The sequence below is a fragment of the Piliocolobus tephrosceles genome, chromosome 1 (genome assembly GCF_002776525.5).
Source record: "Piliocolobus tephrosceles isolate RC106 chromosome 1, ASM277652v3, whole genome shotgun sequence".
Classification (NCBI taxonomy): domain Eukaryota; kingdom Metazoa; phylum Chordata; class Mammalia; order Primates; family Cercopithecidae; genus Piliocolobus; species Piliocolobus tephrosceles.
Window position 1 is genome coordinate 147633546 of NC_045434.1, and position 18890 is coordinate 147652435.

General features: G+C 36.6%; 2 protein-coding genes across 3 annotated transcripts in view; one reads left to right on the forward strand and one right to left on the reverse strand.

Annotated features, from left to right (window-relative positions):
- The window catches only part of TNNI3K (TNNI3 interacting kinase), a 302223-nt gene that overhangs the window by 41807 nt on the left and 241526 nt on the right, over positions 1-18890 (reverse strand). Inside the window, exons 22-23 of the mRNA XM_023209399.2 lie at positions 11662-11721; positions 8631-8800 (exon numbers count right to left, since the gene is read on the reverse strand). Coding sequence (XP_023065167.1) covers positions 8631-8800; positions 11662-11721 — 230 coding nt within the window. The remainder of the gene's footprint in view (positions 1-8630; positions 8801-11661; positions 11722-18890) is intronic.
- LRRC53 (leucine rich repeat containing 53) overlaps positions 1-18890 on the forward strand; it is a 42255-nt gene that overhangs the window by 10306 nt on the left and 13059 nt on the right. Inside the window, exon 1 of one of the 2 annotated variants that reach the window (XM_026454730.1) lies at positions 17489-17667. The exons of the other annotated variant lie outside the window; for it this stretch is intronic. Within the exon in view, the coding sequence (XP_026310515.1) occupies positions 17580-17667 (88 nt within the window). The 5' untranslated portion in view covers positions 17489-17579. Of the gene's footprint in view, positions 1-17488; positions 17668-18890 lie in introns of those variants that run through there. 2 annotated transcript variants of the gene reach the window in all.

Below are 18890 nucleotides of genomic sequence, written 5' to 3' on the forward strand. Positions count from 1 at the left end.
TGTTTGTAGGAAGTCATTATGTTCACGTACTTCACAAATAGGTGTTTGGCACCTACCATGTACCAGGCACTGTTCTAAGTACTGGAGAAACAGCAGCAAAAGGAGAGACATTTTATGCCTGCATGATGTTTACAATCTACTGTGGGTATGAATATAAAAGTAAATGATTTTCTAAGATTATCACTCCAAGCAAATATAAGTGCTATGAATTTCTCATACTGACTCTTGTTGGCCTATAGCATGAATTTTAATAGATTATGTGGTGGAGACACCATGGGTTCAAGCAAGGTGGAGGGTCAGATAAGAAACACCTATATGAAGCCAAAATCCTCAAAGGCAACATTCAGATTAGGTAAATCAGAAAAAATAAAATTCACTGTACATAAAGATATGCAGAGGATAAATATCCTACATTGTTCCTGGCTCCAGGTAAAGTGAGAAAAATAATATATACGTATATATACATATACATATATATACATATAAACTCTCAGAACTCTCATCTGCCAGCCCACATACAAGCTAGTTTAAAGCAGAATTATTACTACATGGGTTTTATGAAAAACTTCAAGTTGGCTGGGTGTGGTGGCTCACTCCTGTAATCCCAGCACTTTGGGAGGCCGAGGTGGACAGATCATGAGATCAGGAGTACACGACCAGCCTGACTAACATGGTGAAACCCCATCTCTACTAAAAAAATACAAAAATTAGCTGGGTGTGGTGGTGCGTGCCTGTAATCCCAGCTACTCAGGAGGCTGAGGCAGGAGAATCGCTTGAACCTGGGAGGTGGAGCTTGCAGTGAGCCGAGATTGTGCCATTGCACTCCAGCCTGGGCAACAGAGCAAGACTCCGACTCAAAAAAAAAAAAAAAAAGGAACCCTAAGTTGAAATTTTAGGGTGGTCTTGAGGTATTAATGTCTCTAGATAAAATGTGTTTGAAGAAATAAAAGAAGAAAAGTATGGAGAGGGTCTACAGCTTTTTAAAACTGTCCTGTAAAACTGTAAGTGGCATGCAATTTCTAGAACTGGAATATAAATAAGAAATAAATTGAATTAGAAATGCAATGAACAAAATAAACAACACATTAAACCCAACTTCTGAGAGAATAAGTGAACTGGAAGACAGATCTGAAAAAGCAGGATAGAGAAAGTAAAGGGTGGAAAATATTTTTTAAAAAGAGATTGAGAAATGTGGAAAACAGTGAGAAACTTTAAAAAATATCCAACTAGAATTCCAGAAAGGCATACTAAAAAAGATATAATAAAGATATGTTAGAAGAGACAATGGCTGAGGATTATCCAGAATTTATGAAAGATGTCAATTTTCAAATTCAGGAAACATAATATATCACAAGTTAAATAAATAAACATAAATTTATATCTATACACAACATAGTTAAACTATAGGATACCAAAGATAAAGAGGACTTCTAAAAGCAGTTTTAAAAGGCAGATTAAGAACAAAAGAAATAACAACTAGATTCATAGATGAAATTTTAAGAGCAGCAAAGAAAGTAAAACATGGAATAGCATTTTCCCCCTGAAGGTGCAGGGAAAAAAAGTAACTAAACAACGAAAATCCTTTATCTACTAATATCTTAAAAAAGAGGGAAAATAAGTGTTTTTCATTTGTTTACTTCCAACAGAGTGAGGTTTAAAGAATTTTTAAAGCTGCATTTAGGGAAAAGAAAAACGATACTAGGAAAAAGATTTGAAATGTAACCGTAACAAACAATGAAACATTAAACATGGGGTAAACCTAAATAAAACATAGTTGTATAAAACAATGAAATCACTATGGAATTATAAAATCCTGATGAAGATAAAATGCTGGAAATTAAAATAAAGGGGTATTATCGAGGCCAGGAGAGAATAATCTTTAATTAAAATGGTCTAAGATCTTTCATTTGAGAATAAGACGAACATATTAAAAATATAATTTATTTTAAATAATGTATTAAAGTTTCTGGGGTGTTCACCAAAGAATATAAATATAGCTCATATTCAAATAATCAAAGGAAATAAAAAAAGATGGGGTGAGGAAAAAATACTAGACAGAATAAAATAATGTGGTAGCAATTAGTCCAAACGATTTCAGCAATCACAATGAATGTAACTATTTATCACACAAAAGTTATATAAGAACCCCATAGACAAAATTATAAACTCGTACTAAAAGACATTAAAGAACATTTAAATAAATGCAAAAATGTGCTATGCTCATGGTAAGGGGGACTCAATATTATAAATATGTCAGACCTTTTCATATTGAAAGTTCATTATTTTGGGACGAGAATGTATTCGGACTTGACGGAAATGTAGGAGTCAAAAAAAATCTGAATGCCAGAGTTTTACTCAAATTGCAGAAATACAAAGCCTGGTATTTACAGCCTAATTAATGATTTTCCTAGTTTATTATAAATCAAATATTTAACATTCACCACATGCAGTTAAATAATAAATGAGATATGAATTATAACGTGGCACAGAATACTGTGGTCTTTAGTGAGGCATGAATGGAGATGGGGTAGCCCCCAGAAAATACTTCTTCATGACATAGTGATTACGCTGATTGAGATAATTACTGAAGACTGGTTAATATTTTGATAAGATAAGGGGGGTGTCAAGGTTAAGATACAGTGTTAAGATACAGTGATAGGTTGATGGTAGGTTAAACATGAAGTGTTTATGGGAACTAGTGGAACCTCTAGTTTGTCTGTAGTTTTCCTCTCCAAGAATGCTATTGACATTTTGTGTAAGATAATTTTTTTGTTTTTTGAGATTGCCCAAAACATTGGAGAAACTTCAACATTCTGGTCACAGCTCACTAAATAGTAATAGCATCTCTTTAGTCCTTGGGAATATAAAAACAAACAAACAAACAAACAAAAAAGAAGACTCTCGCAGTTCCAAAAAGCCTAGCATGCACCTGAGAAGAGAGAAAGCGACAGTATCACTCTCTGTTTAGAACCACTGGAACATATGATTGAAACGTGTATCACTGAGGATTTTGGACTCCTGAATCAATTGGACTCCAAAATTAACTTAATTTTAGAAGCAGTGGAGAATTATTGAAGGTTTTAATGCAAATAATATAATTAGAATTAGAGTTTTACATAATAAAGATTATGATGGTAGTAGGTGGGTTAGAGCATGAGGAAGCTGTAACAGGAGAGAAGTTAAAGATGTTGCAAAAGCTAGGAAGCAGAGAGGTCAAGGCTGAATAATGAACTGGGGTTCACCTGTGTGTGTGGGAGAATGTGTGTGTGTGTAGATGTGTGCATGTGCATGTGTGTGTGTGTGTGTGTGTGTGTGCATGTATGTGCTGTGAGTTGGAGCCATGGGATTGTAGAAATGACAAGAAGACCCATGGAAAGAAGCAGCAATGTGTGAGAGCATTTATGGTGGTCATGAGCAAGGTGCTGAAATTGCTGATTGTGGTGAGTTGACAAGAAGTTAGGGATGGAGAGAGGCTTGAACGATTGGAAGAAAAGGGAATATTTGAAAGTTTTGTACACAAAAGAGTGTAAGAGAGGTGGTAGATGAAAGAGGGGAGTATTTGACCTGGGGTGATGAGGAGGAGACATGGCCACTGCTATCTGGTAAATACCTGCTCCACTGCAGCAAACGGACACGGTCCCCTTGCTGCTCTCCCTTCTTTATTCCTCCTAGGAACATCAGTGTCATGGTGCTATCATCTTACACAATTGTTGTAACCCAGAAAACTATGAGTAAATTAAAATTGTATAAGTTATATTCAACTTTTATAAAATGAATTCCATTCTAAGTGCACTAGGCAAGCTTTCTATTTAAAGAAACCTTTGATGGACCCTTTTGTAGTGTGAAAAATTAATCCCAAATGTATCTGTTTTACAGTTCCAAACTCTGGATCCCTGGTTTTCTTGTCTCGGACAGCTAAGTAGGTCAAATCATTCTATTTTCAGAGCCCAGCCCCACACAAACACTAATTGGTTTTCACATCTGAAAGGTTGTGTATCAGTTTGTCATTTCTAAATTTACATGATGTAATCCATGTACAAGTTGGGATTTCATACCCTGTGGGAGGAGCAACTGCCACATGCTTAGTTTTCCAAATATATCTAGAGGCACAAAATATTTTAAAAGAGGCAGAACTTCAAGAGCGCCTTTCTCAATCTCAGATTTTATCAATTTATGGTTTTGGTAGGAATTAGGGAATTCCTATTATCTGTGGAGAACATCTCTGACACAGTTTTGCACCTCTCAATGTATTTATAAAGAAAAATAATAATAATTAGAAACAAATACACACACAGCCAAAGACCTCATCAAATCAAGCATCACAAAACTCAAACCTATCATCTGTAAACTTCATGACAAAAAATTGAAAAGTAGATGCATCATTTTTCAAGACATTGTTGAGGTGTCCCCACATCCATACATTAGTAGGAACTATAGCAAAAACCTTGTACAGATTTTTCAAAACCATAACGCTATACTAAAAAATTACATTTTAACTCTGTCACTTGAATTAATTAGGAAATCCAAAGATCAGAAGTACATGGCAAGGAATTTTGGCAGGGACGATGCACGTAATAAGTCATCAGAATGGTCCCCTTTGGTCACAGATGCTATTTTACCTTGGCTTTGTCTTTCCTCTTTCATTAGCTGTATCCCCTTCTTACAGAATGACTGGCAGGTTAGCATTGTATCATTCTCTTTCAGCATGTTTCTTATACTTGGATGTATATTGGAATCACCTGGGAAACTTTAAAGCATTTTGATGCCTGGGTGCCAACCCCATGGATTTTGGTTTAATTGGTCCTGGGCAATGGTACTTGTAAAAGCTTCCCAGATGATTCTAATGTGCAGTCAAAGTTGAGAACCGCTGTCTCACAAGCTGTTAAACTCATGGCCCTCCTGTACTTAGTCCATCAATTCTTATATCGTTGGGCTCTTTCACTTTAAGCACCTATTGATCGCTGGTCTCACTTTCTCTGCCTTCACATCCACAAGCTGAAAAGTCAGACTTGGGAGAAATAGTCGAAGTTATTCACAGATTGGCTTCCAGGAGAAACTGGAAGTCCAGCAAACACAAGTATTGGCAAAATATTTCAAGCTTCTGGAACATGCCACCTCCTATTCCAGAGAAACTCAGAAAGCACAGGAGAGTCCTGAATGAGAATTCCAGCTTCGCTTACTTACTCTCCATTAACTTGGGAAAGTTGCTTACCTTTTCTATGAGCCTCAGTTTCCTCATCTATAAAAATTGGAATACCTACTTCCTAAGATGGAATTAGATGACTATTTAAAATGCTTAAAATAGCACCCCGGATGTTCAATAATTACAGCTATTTAAATGGAAAGAAAAGAGAAAATAGTTAAGGCTCGTTCACTGATTACACACCAAGTGAAAAATAGTTACCGTTTATTGAGCCAATTTATCTAATTTTTTATTCTTTATCTGCCCAACAAACATTTCTTACTGACTATAGGTCAAACATACTGCTACACCCTAAGGATACAGTAATGAATGGAACATACGTAATTTCTATCTTGACACATTTTAAAAATTAGCTAAACGCTTTACCTATTCCTAGAGTTGATTTCAACTAGTGCAAAGATTGAGCTTACTTGGAGGAATGGTACTAACAAACTGACCTTGAATGCACCCTCACAGCAAATCCTTAGGGAATGCCACATTGTTAAGAGAAACTTGCACCTAGCAGACAGACAAACCCTTATCAGAGTTCCCTAACAGTCAGGAAGGGCCAGAAGGCTATAAAACACTTTATGAGAAATCAAAGGGAGCATGTCAAAAAAGCTGACAGGTTTTTTCACCCAGTATGTATTTTTTTTTTTTTTTTTTTGAAAAATTAGTAGTGGTATACATCTCTAGATTCTTGAAGGCTAGAGAAGCTCTGTTCCCTCCACCCTTCATTTGCCTACCTGGGACTGCTGCTGTGCCTCCTATTCTGTGTAGCTCTCCATGTATTGTAAATTCTGTGACTTACCCATATTTTTGGAACTACATTCTTTGCTTGGTTCTGCTGGCATCTTTAGATCAAGTACTGTCACTACTATGACAATAGTACCTCTCCTTTAACAACTGTAAGATCTGATATTATTATCAGTATTTTACATGTGAGATTTAAATAACTTGACAAGGTCATTGATCTAGCACATGGCAAAGCCAAGATTTAACCTCACATCTGTCTGATTCCACAGCTTATCCTCTTAACCTCTGTCTCAAGTTGGACAAACCTCAGGTGATTGTGCTTTAGAAATATCAAAATCTGACTGTTCATAGAAATAGTTTTAAAAGCCACAAGTAGAGAATAAGAACAGCAGATAGAACTGGAAGATGATGATGTGACCAAATCTAACGTAGTCTTGGCCTCTGGGTGCTTTTGAAATTATGTGAGAGACTAAAATCCAATAAAAATGGTGTCCAGTTTATGTGTTTATCAATCAAACCTACTGATACTTAATTTCATGACATCCTATAAAGACTTCATGAATAAGAGTCCTATCTCTTCATAGCTGCAGCTGTAACTCTTTTGTCAGATCAGGAATATAATAACTACAGCTAAAAAAGCAACAATTGCAGTTTGTAGATTGTATAGAAACCCTTGCTAACTCCAGATAATCTCTTCCCACTTAAGAACCTTTACTCTGATAATGGAGTGTATGAGTGTGTCTGTATATGTAGGTGTGAGTGTGCGTGTGCATGTGTAACTGGGCCATGTGCAAATGCTTTGGTTCTCATGTGGATGGAGACAGATTTTAAACTGGTCTTTTCTGGTCGTCCATGGGTTGGAAAGTATGCACTCTATAGGGTATCTATGAAGCTCACAGCGACTGCCTTCTTTGCTCCCCACCTAGAAAGGGGGCCTCTGACAGCCATGTTTATATTAATGAAATATGACCCCATTCCCACTTGAGCTACCCATGCCTTTTGCCATATGGCTTTGCAGTTCTTCCCACTAAAAACCAAGTATATTTTTCTTCCTGTTGATGTTGAAGTCAGCTGTGAAACTTGCCAATGGAATGTTGTCAGAGGATACAACTTGAGCAAAGGCTTTAAATATGCATGTAAACTTGAGCTTGTCCTCTTGAGTTACTAGCCTTTGTCTATGAGAAGAATATACCACAGGTAGTACATTTTTCTATGTAGGTGTCCAAGGAGGGTGAGAGACACAAGGAACAGACCTGAACACAACCTGTAGTTCAGAGTCAAGCTCATCCAAAATGAGCCCACAAGCAAGTGAGCAAGAAATTAATGCTTATGATTGCACACCCCTGAATTCTGGGATGGGTTACTATACAGAATTATTATAGCATTATATGACAGATACATTTCTCCTTGAAACTTAACATTTAAGCTGAGAGACAAAGAGACTATCTGTTGGGCACTGGGCCATGTAAATGGCAGAACTAGCTATGAAAGAATGTTGATTTCTTTTTCTCTTTTTCTGACTTACCTTTTTGCTTAATCTTTTTGTTTTTGCTTTCTTTTTCATTGAGGTAAAGTTCACACAGCATAGAAATAACCATTTTAAAACTAGCAATTCAGTGGTATTTAGTACATTCACAGTTTTAAGACCACCACTTCTAATTCCAAAATCTTTTCATCAGCCCCAAATAAAACTGGATGACAATTAAGCAGTTACTCCCAATTTCTCCCTCCTACCTATCCCCTGGAAGCAGCCATCTGCTTTTTGTTTTTATACCTTTACCTATTGCTATGGACTGGAGTGTGACCCTCCTCAAATTCATACGTTGAAATCTTAACCTCCCATGTGACTGCATTGGAGAGAAGGCCTTTAAGGAGATAATTAAGGTTAAATGAAGTCATAAATGTAAAGCAAGCCCTGATCCAGTAGAGTTGATGCCCTTATAAAAAGATGAAGAGACACTAGAGTTCTGCCTGCCGTGTAAGGACAGAGAAAAATGATGGATTTCTAGAAAACAAGAAGAGAACCCCCACCAGAACCATGCTGAACCTGATCTTGGACTTCCAGCTTTCAGACTGTGGAAGTAAATTTCTGTTGTTTTATGTACCCTGTATATAGTATTCTGTTGTGACAACCTGTTTTATCAACGTGTTCATTGGTTGATGGACATTTGGGTTGTTTCCACCTTTTGGTTTTTATAAATATTGCTCTATAAACACTTGAATACAAGTATTTTTTAAGTACCCATTTTCAATTTTAGGGTATATTCCTAGGAATGGAATTTCCTGGGAAATGGGTCATAAGGTAATATGGGTCATATGGTAATTCTTAGAACACTGAACTTGTGTTGCTCAGATCCTCAAAGTTGTTTTCTGGTTTCTACACAGGAATTCTTGCTTGGATGCCATAAAATAGCCTCAGAATACTTTTAATAAATCCCTTTTGTTGCTCTGAAATAGACGTGTCTTATTTCAGCTAGGTTAATACCTGATACTTAAACTAGAGGACCTAGGCTAACAGATAATAAAATTTCTAATTTTTAGTCATAATATAAGAGAAATGGGCTGAAAACTCCTCTTTCAAAGTTTTTCAGAGGGGCGATCAAACCATGTGATAGTAATCAAATCAGTTGACTGTCTTGATAAGATTCTGAAATAAGACTTTACTGTGAGATTTGCTTATATTACCACTCACCTTTGGGACAAAGAAGCATAGGACCTTGCATTTAGAGCATACTCCAATTCGAAACGACTTCTTAAAGCTGCCACATGACTCCGGCCAGGTCCTCCCCGGCTCACCAGGCAATCAGAAGAAGAAGAAGGTGAGAGAGACCCACTGCTGTTACTTGATGCAGGAGACATCAGCTGAGTGGAGGAGGGGTAATTTTAATTGTTTAATACTTCCAACAGGTGTGAAGACATAACATAAAATATGGATTTAACTTTCTATTCCAAGGTTTCCCATATTTTAATTTCTATTCACTCAGCTTGCTTCTGGCTTTTCCTTTCAGGAAAAAAATCTAATGGCAACATCTGGCTAGCTTAATTTACTTTTTTGACTCAGTTCTGTGCTGAGAGCTGGCCTGTAAAATTTATGCTCATCTTTCTAAAAACACAGTAGGCCCAAGTCAGATTCATAAAATATATTTAGAAGGTTATTATTCAATGATCAAAAGACTCTTCACATTTTTCACTATGGCACTAAGATTTATGGCAGAGTTCCTTTAAATCATAGCTAAAATTTTTCACTTTACACGAAATTATTCCCTTCACATAAAATGAATTTACACACTTTCCCAAGAATACATCAATTTTATAAGATGAAAAATGCTTGAATGTGTGGCAAGTGTTTTCCCATATTGAACAGACCACTCCCTTTGCCACATGATAGTTCTTCAGATGTTTAAAAACACCTGTTGGACTTGGCTGGGTGCGGTGACTCACGCCTGTAATCCCAGCACTTTGGGAGGCTAAGGCGAGCGGATCACAAAGTCAAGAGATAGAGACCATCCTGGCCAACATGGTGAAACCCAGTCTCTAATAAAAATACAAAAATTAGCTGGGCATGGTGGTGCACGCCTGTAGTCCCAGCTACTCAGGAAGCTGAGGCAGGAAAATCGCTTGAACCTGGGAGTCGGAGTTTGTGGTGATCTGAGATTGCGCCACTGCACTCCAGCCTGGTGACAGAGCGAGATTCCATTTAAAAAAAAAGAAAAAGAAAGAAAGAAAGAAAGAAAGAAAAAACAAACAAACAAACAAAAAAACCTGTTGGACTCATCCTAATTTCCTCTTTTCTGTGATAAGCATCACTAGTTCCTTTAACTGGCTTTCATGTTACATGATTTTCAACTTATTCACCACTCAAATCTCTCTCTCCTAAAATGTGTATCCCTGTTTAAATAGTTTAAATTATTCCTTTAAAAGGTTCAGGGTCACAACTGGGTACCACTTGGCCACTTCAGAACAAGAGAATAATCATATCTTTTATTTTACTACAAGATAGTCACTTTATATTCTAACTCCCAATGAGCTTATTATTCTCTAGCATTCATGATGCTCCTAAGCCATATCTCTACCATTTGATACTTTTATTATTTTTTCTTTAGCTCTGCTGCAGGACATTATATTTATATGTATTCCTGTTAAAATTATTCTTGTTAGACATGTCCTGTTACTTCATCCTCCAAGATCTAGAGTCTTGCTTTCAAATACTTTCTTTCCTTCTTAACTTGATTATATCTGCACATGGGATGAGTAGCTCCCTCTTGGCCTTGATCTAAACCAACATTGACTGAAAAGTTGAAGAATAGAGAGGATAAAGTCTTATGAAACTGCACAAGTCAAGCCTCTTTAGGCTGACTCTGGTCCATTAATTAGTGCAACTCAGTCCAGCAAACTGTCTTAGCATATAACTCATTCATCTTCTCCCTTGGGGAGAGAGTATAAATAAGAGGCTTGATCAATATATTGCAATAAGACAAGCTAGTTTAGTAGATCCTATCATGGTTCTTGTTTCTGGAATCCACCTCCAGATGTGTCTATCCCATTAGGCTCAAAGCAAACTTGCTCAAACTCTTAAGTTTCAAAATGAGAGGATATTTTAAATTCAAGTCTTGAAGGTGTCTCTTAATATCCAAGGCTTCTGGCAGATGCTTTTGTCCACAGGGGCTGCTGAAGCCCCACCAAATATGTGACTACTTTTCCCCACTTTGTGTAAGTCCCAGGACTGAAGAACAGAAGGGAAAGAGGACCTTAGGTCTAAACACTGAAGTTTCTTTCTACACAAAAGTTTTCTTTGGAAATTCCAGCAGAGTCATGAGACAGAGATACTCACTGCAGGCTGTAATTGCAAATCCTTTTCCAATAGACTAGGTCCAATGACTCTTAGTTGAATTTTTTTTGTTTGTTTGTTTGTTTGTTTGTTTTTAGAAAAAACCCTACTTTTCTTGATGGTTCCACTTTGAGACTTAGTGATGCAATCTCAGGTTGATGCTATTTCTCTCTATTCTTGCCCCTTCCCTGCATATGCAGATGCATATGTCATCCTCTATGCATGATGTATGTCTTCCTCCACCAGTAGCACTTATTTGCATTTGAGAATATATTATTTTTGAATTAGTGTGAATGTTTCAGCTCCCTCACCTATTTTGAAATGTATCTCTTGACCAGGTGTATAGAAAATTAAGGCAATTATAGAGAACATTAAAGCAAACAGCTTTAATAAGGAAAGAAAATTCCGTTAGCCTGATTACCAACATATATCACATTAAGCAACATATATGTGGTGTGAAAGCAATGCCCCCTAATTAATTTATGAACATATTTTATTGATAATTTTTCTTTTCACAATGAATATAAATGAACAATGGCTTACACATCTCTGTATGAAGAAACTTTTGCATAAAATTGATTAAATAATTACCTTCTAATGTATTTATTATACTTTCCAATTTTCACTCATCAGATTTTTAAGCTGAGCATGACTGTGTCCATTTGCCTGCCCTATTATTTGTTGGAAGGGCTTGAATTCACTTTGATTTTGCCTTTGTCCCTGTAGGCACAGCTAATTCTGCTCCACCCTAGGAATTTAATGAATAGGGTAAATATGGATGGAGTTATGGGCCCTCATACTAACTTTCCATAAGTACCATCTCACCTACATTCCCTGACAGCCTTGTATATTCAGGGCTTTTTTATGGACATATTTTAGAAGCTAAAGTTTTTACCTCAATGTTGCAGAGACACTCTTCTAACTTCGTGACAACTTCAGAAAACTCAGGTCTTCCCTGTAAATAGAAAAAAGAACTATTTTTTTCCCTTAAGAATAAAAGGAAGGAGACTCTCTTTGGGTTTTAAAGTTGGGTATTAGCATTTGTAAAGAATGAGATTAACAATAAAGTATATTTTTATTTAAAATACACTTTTATTGAAGTGTTAATTGAATGTTCATTTGCTGTTCATGGAGGGATGTTGAGTCTCCCTCTGATAAGAGTTTTAAGTCAGAATTTGCAACTACATTCAGATAATGAAATAGTGGAAAAGCTTTAATTAGCTTTGCATGTTTTTAAATGGCAGGTTTCCCCTTCAAAATGAAAGAATAATAGTGAATACTAAAAACTATTAACTATCTCAGTGCCTTGTAATATACCGCACACTGTGTATAAAAAGAACTGCTAAAGTAGATTTATAATGAACTTCACTTTTGAAAAGATCATCTCAGATTCAAAACTAAGATGATGATAGAAACCTCAGGACTATGCCTTACTTTAGGGTTTAAGATTAGCTTTTTATCTTCAGACAGTGCCATTAAAGATATTGCCCATTATTAACCTCTGTGTCAGATGAGTTTGGTTTAAAAAAATTTATTCCAAATATATTTCAAGCTTTGTTCCAGTTGCAAGGGATATAAAAATGGTTATTGGAAAAATTCTTGGAATTTTAGAAAATGTTGATCTCTTTTGAGAAAATTATTTGTCTTCTTTTGTCAGATCCTAAAACCATACATCCTATCATTTCTCCCTTTATGAAAATTTCACTGCCAGGAGGGGGAGAGCCCAATTTAACATTCAGGTGTAGTAACCAACTAATTTAGATTCTTAGTAGAACAATTTCTCCCTTACTATCTAGTCCACCCATGAGAACATTGCTTCCCTTATAAGCTGTTTCCTCTCACATACTCCTTGTATCTCTAGGTTGGTGGGGGCAGTGGGAGCAGTGGGAGCAGTAGGGTGAACAAAATCCTGTGTCTTCCTTGCTGTCACTGCTACTTCCAAATGGTTTCTCTTCTAAACACCACCAGCTTGTCAGGCTATACTACCAGAGTCTAGCCACACCCCCTCATTCTTTGGGGATTTAAAAAACTGGCTGACTTCATATTCTCTATCACTACTCTTTGTACTTTTATTATCCATGCAAATGATCATTAAAATAGCCTGACCTCTGGGTTCCTTTGCCCACTCTTCTCCAATGAGCTTGTCCTCCAAACTCCTTTAGTCACTCAGCCCCTTAGTTATACTGTAGACCCTGTCATGACCAATGCCTGCACCCCTCCATGCTCTTTAACCTCTCAATCTTTATCAGACAACTCTCTGAGCTGTCTCCTTTCTTTCTAGCTCACTTTTTCTAGAAACCTGACTCCAACAATCTTTGATCACACTGGTGATTGGAAGCCATCTTACCACTTAAAACAAAACAAAACAAAACAAGAGCTTTATATTATGAGCATTTCCAAATATGTCCTAAAGTAGATACTGTTCTATCTACCTACCTACCCATCTGCTGATCTTTTCCCTTACTTGTTTTTTTGCTCATTTCAGCATCTTTTCGCTGTCACTCACTTTCCCTTTACCTATCTTACATTTCATCAACATTTATCATTAGATTCACTTCCAACTATCACTCCTTTCCACACATCCTCAACTCCCTGGCTTCATCTTGCATTTTGTACACTACTGAAAGAATCCTAACCTTTATTGAATCAATTATGCCTGGTCTCATTTCAAAATCTTGACCCTCTAACTTCCCGTAGACCGTCAGTACTGCTCAGAGAGCCTATTACATATTTCTAGCCCATTCACTCTCTCATACTCCAGATGACTATTTTGTACCTTCTCTCTCCTCAAACCTCTAGCTCCCACTACTACATTGACCTACTCACCTATGACCTACATAATTTACCCTCACTTTTGTTTCTATGGATGAACTTCACCTAATTCTGAGGCCAACTCCTTCACTTGTGTGCTCCAGCAATAATTCTCTCATCTGTTTTTATTTTTGCATCGTTCATGTTCCTTCTTTATTGTTTAATCTCCACCAGCATACAGACATACTATACATTCTCCTATCTTAAAAGCAAACAGCAAAATAAAACCCTTAATCTCTCTTCTTCAAGCTACTGTTCCATTGCTGTTTACCTTTACAGCAAAAATGTTCTAGAGTTATCTACATTTGTGGTCTTTAATTTCCCTTCTCCCATTTGCAATCCATCCTAATCAAGCTTTCTCCTACAACACTGCTGAAACTGCCCTTGCCAAGGTTACAAAGATCTCCTCATTGCTAAATTCAATGGTTACATCTCAGTGGTCATCTCACTTGGCATAGCATTGAATACAAGCAACAATTCCTTTGTCCCTGAAACATGTTTTTCAATTGGCTTTGAGGACACCATTTTCTTATTTTTTTTCTGTGCTCATTGGCTTCTTCTTAGCCTCCCCTTTTGGTTTCATCTCTCCTCCTTATCTTTAAGCTTTTCATCGCCCCAAGACTCAGTCTTTGAGTCTCTTTACTCTTTAGAATTAATTTGGTGAGGAGCTAATTCAGCCTCATGCCTTTTAAAAAACAACTCCCAGATTTCTATCTCTAGCCCAGTACTTTCTCCTGAACTCTAAACTCATACATGCAATAAATTATATCTATAGCTTTTCCCATTTCAGTAAATGGAAACTCCATCCTTCTGCTTGCAGAGGCAACAACAACAAAAAAATGTGATGATCTTTGACTATTCTCTTTATCATTTTTGCCTCTAATATACCAGCAAATTATATTGATCTTACCAGTCAGAATCTGAATGATCAAGTAACTTACATTAGATCAACCCTCCTACAGAAAACAACTAGAAACTCTGCACAAAATATAAATGATGGCTACCTGAAGGCACTGGAAAGTTAATAAAAGCAAGTAGATCCTGGAGGAGAGTGAGTCACTTAGAAGAAAGGAACTAGTATGTTTCCCACCTGTCTCTCTCTCTCTCTCTCTCTCTCTCTCTCTCTCTCTCTCGCGCGCGCGCGCTTAGCCTGAGGGTAGACCACTTCTGCATTTTAGGAAACAGTTAAAATTCTGATGGTTTGCTTGTTTGAAGGACCAGAGGACAGAATTCAGGGCAACTGGAGTGTATTAGTTATTGTTTTGTAACAAATTACCATAAACCTCGTGATTTAAAACAATGTTCATTTATTATCTGTTTCCATCGGTAAGGAGTACAGTATAGATTAGCCGGGTTCTTTGCTCAGAGATTCACTAGGCTGAAATCAGGGAGTCAGCAGGCACTGTGATTCTCATCTGAGGCTCAAGGCCTCTTTTAAGCTCATTGGTTGTTGGCAGAACTCATTTCTTTGTGGTTGTATGACACATGTCTGTTTTCTTGCCATCTGTTGCCCAGAAATGACTCTCAAATTCTAGAGGATGCCTACAGCTGCTTGCCACATAGGCAGTTCACAACATGGCTGTTTGCTTTTTTCCTGACCGGCAAGGGCACATGCTTGACTTCCTACTCTGTGACCAGCTGTAAAACGTATTCTGCTTTTAAAGAGCTCACCCAATTAGGTCAGACCCACTTGGGATAATCTTCCTTTGATTATATGATGAAACATTATCATGGAAGTAGTATCTCATCATATTCACAGGTTCTGCCCACACTGAAGGGGAGGGTATTCTACATGGCATGTACACCAGGGGAAAGGAATCTTACAGGCCATCTTAGAATCCTGCTTATTACAAATAGGCAGTAGAAAATGAGAGGAGATCCTGGAAAAAGCCCTGGAATCTGTGTGTAAATTATACCTAAATCTCTGGTTGGCCCCTGAACCACACATGCATGAAGCACACTAACCAGTCAGGAAGGGCTAAAATAAATGAACTGAGATTAGATCTGCTGCCCCATGCAGGGCATTGTTCTAACTGTTTTCTCAGACTGGAATTATCTAATGCTTATTCTCTGCCCATGGAAATTCACTGCACTCTGCAAAGCCCAACTCACAAGCTACATCCTTCTTAAAGCATCCACATTATTCCACAACATAATTATTCACTTGCATCTAGATTTACTTCATTTCTCCTTGTGTTATAGATAAGTATTTACATGTCTATCACTAGCTAGAAAGTGCTTTGATGCAATGGTTTATTTACTTTTAGACACCTAGCACATTCCATCAGAGAGGTTAAATGAGCTCAAATTTGTTAAATTAAATCACATCATTATGATTCAAAAAATCATCTGGAATATGCTTATCTTTCTCATCCTTGTCTACACCACATCATCTCTTGCTTATATTACTATAATTGTCTCCTATTTTTGCTACTTCTGTTCTTTGCTTATCTAATAGTATGTTCCCAACCCAGTAGTTAAAAAGATCATTTAAAAATGTACATCGGACCAAATTATGCCACTCACTATAGCCTCCCATTACTTCCCATGTTATTTGGGTTAAAACTCTACGTCTTTGCGTTCATCTCTAAGGTATACAAGAAACTGCTCCTATGATTCTGTGCCCTATTTCTCCTCTTACACACTCCACTCTGGCCACACCAACTTCCTCATGCCCTCAGAACTTTGCATTGGGTTCTCTCCACCATGACACACTAATGCCTTCACCTTCTCCAGCTTATTGTTCAAATGCTGTTTTATCAGAGAGATTTTCCTTGTTCGCCATATTTAGAGCCCTCAAGCCAATGTGATCTTCTCCTTTTCTTGTTTTATTTATTCTATAGCACTTATCACCACATGACTGAATACATATTTTATATTATTATATTATTTGTTCATTATTTATATCCTTTTATAGAAAGTACACCTCCCAAGGGCAGGGGCTTGTCAGTCCCTGCTCTATGCCCAGTACTCTAAGAGTGCCTAGCATGCAGAACGTGATCTACAAATGCCTATTGAACAAATGATAGAATTAATCATTTTATGTCTTTTTCAACATTTTATTTTGTTCTCAAGCTATCTTATAGTATAGTTAGAGGGTTTTATTATAATTTGCTCCTTGTTATTATTATTATTTTTTAAATCAACCAGGGAAGGCATTATAAATGAATTGTCTTTTTTGAACATAAAACTCAAGTGATGTTAAATATTTCTCTGGGAGGCTGAAAAAGCTTAAAAATAATGGTAAAATTTAACTTTTAGTAAACACTTAGAGTACCCATTTAACTCTTATAATACTCTGTACTGTAGGAATTTATTATTATTTCTGTTTTACACATGAAAAAGCAAAAAACAAAAAGAGAAATTTTTTTCTAAGATAATATAGTCAGTAAAAACAGAGCTGAATTCAAAGCTAAGTAGAGCTTGTGAGCTTAATCTTGACTTCATACTTACTCCCTAGGTGTGGCATTTAAATCTATAAGGAGTAAGAATTTGTTGTAATCATGTAAAACTCAGTGCCTGAGATGAGCTTTGCGTACTAGAAGAAACACTGGATTGAAAGTTAAAAGACTTGGTTAAATATCTACCAGCTATGTGATTTACGATAGTTTAACAATCCTGAGCTGTTTCTTTAGTCTCTAATTGGGCTGCAGAATTAAGAGAACTAAGTAAGATAATGCTTGGTGAAAGCACTACAAACTATATATTGTTTTGCAAAGTAATTTAAGTTTTTCAAAATACTAATAAATATGCCGTGGATGTGAGCTCTCTGAATTTATAGTCAAATGCTTTAACATTTTGGTTTAAATTCTATGCAAATTAAGGAATGTAGTTATTTACCTGGCATCTTAAGAGAACACCAAGATGCTTATTGAACAGTAGAAATTACCAAAATGCCTCATGAGCTGTATGTACTAAAATAATGCACAGTAAATGCCAACATTATGATATACATTGTCGTCTACTTTCCTTTCAGGTGGATGGCTGGTACTCTTCGCCATCATGTTGCAGTTGGTGGCAGCTTGTCCTGAGTCATGTGTGGTGTGCACCAAAGATGTAACCCTCTGTCACCAGCTAACCTATATAGTAGGTAATAAAACTAATAACTCTACAAAGCAGTGCTCAGTGTACCTGGAAAATTGGTTGCCGTACCTTTCATTGTACTGACTGTTCTCTGGGCTCAGTTTAAAAGAGGTAATCCTTTAATGAGTAAGCTTCAAACAATGACTAAAGAGACTGGTAATATTTTGTTTTCCTGTTCCTGATGGTCTCAATCAAAACTATTTAAAGACCTTCAGAAGTAATTGAGACATTTTGCTATTGCAAAAGAATATCACCATTTTATCCAGCTACACACTTAACAAATACATCACTTTAATTATATTTTTGTACATACTTTGTGCAGATTTGAACCCTACCACCAGCTGGAAGAAATATAAATGAATCAGAAACCCGAACTACAATTGTTCAACATTAGTAAGATTAAGTGGTGTACCAGTGAAACAGATTATTATCAAAGTGCGTCTCATTTTGAAAGTCTGGTCTTTTTTTATTGGTGGTAAATGAGCTGTAGAAATGCTAACAAGATACACTGCCTGTATTCATTACATATTGCTTGCTTAAGTCAACAATTTAATAAGACACCTTATTAACAAATTTGAGGAGAATGTGATTTACATCCTGATATCCAAGAAGAGATAAACAAGCTATAAGCTCTGCCAATGGAAAATTTCCATAAACAAGCTTGAGTTACGACAGAGTGGAAGAGGATAATTTCTTCCATTTCTAAAATTCCATAACTCTGATAATTAGGAGGTAGATGTTGTCACCATCCTTGACAGGACAGAGAAGATTTCAAGGATAGTTGACGTGTATATTGTTTCTAATCAGTATTGAAAATGCTTTAACGCTAAGCTCTCACCATCTAAAATGGATTTCTTGACTTCACTACATTTATTTTTCCTGATCAGAGATAGTTCATGTCTGTAAGAAACAAATATTTCTCATCTACATTGTTGCACCTCTATATCCTCCTTCTCATTTACAGAACACCACATTTGTGAAGTTAGATTTCATAAGTACAGAGAATAAAATGGGTGAATTGGGAGTTGGGTTTCTTTTCTAGACCTAGACAAGAAGTAATTGATAGAAATAATAGCCTGCTCATTCAGAGTCAGCAAATCCCTAAAGGACTGAGAACCCATGAAAACAAACCTCCTTCATCCTGTATCAAAAACAATGATGAGAGGAACAAAATGCCGAACTGGCCAGAATGAATAGAATTCAAATAATCAATCATAAATGCTGAAAAAA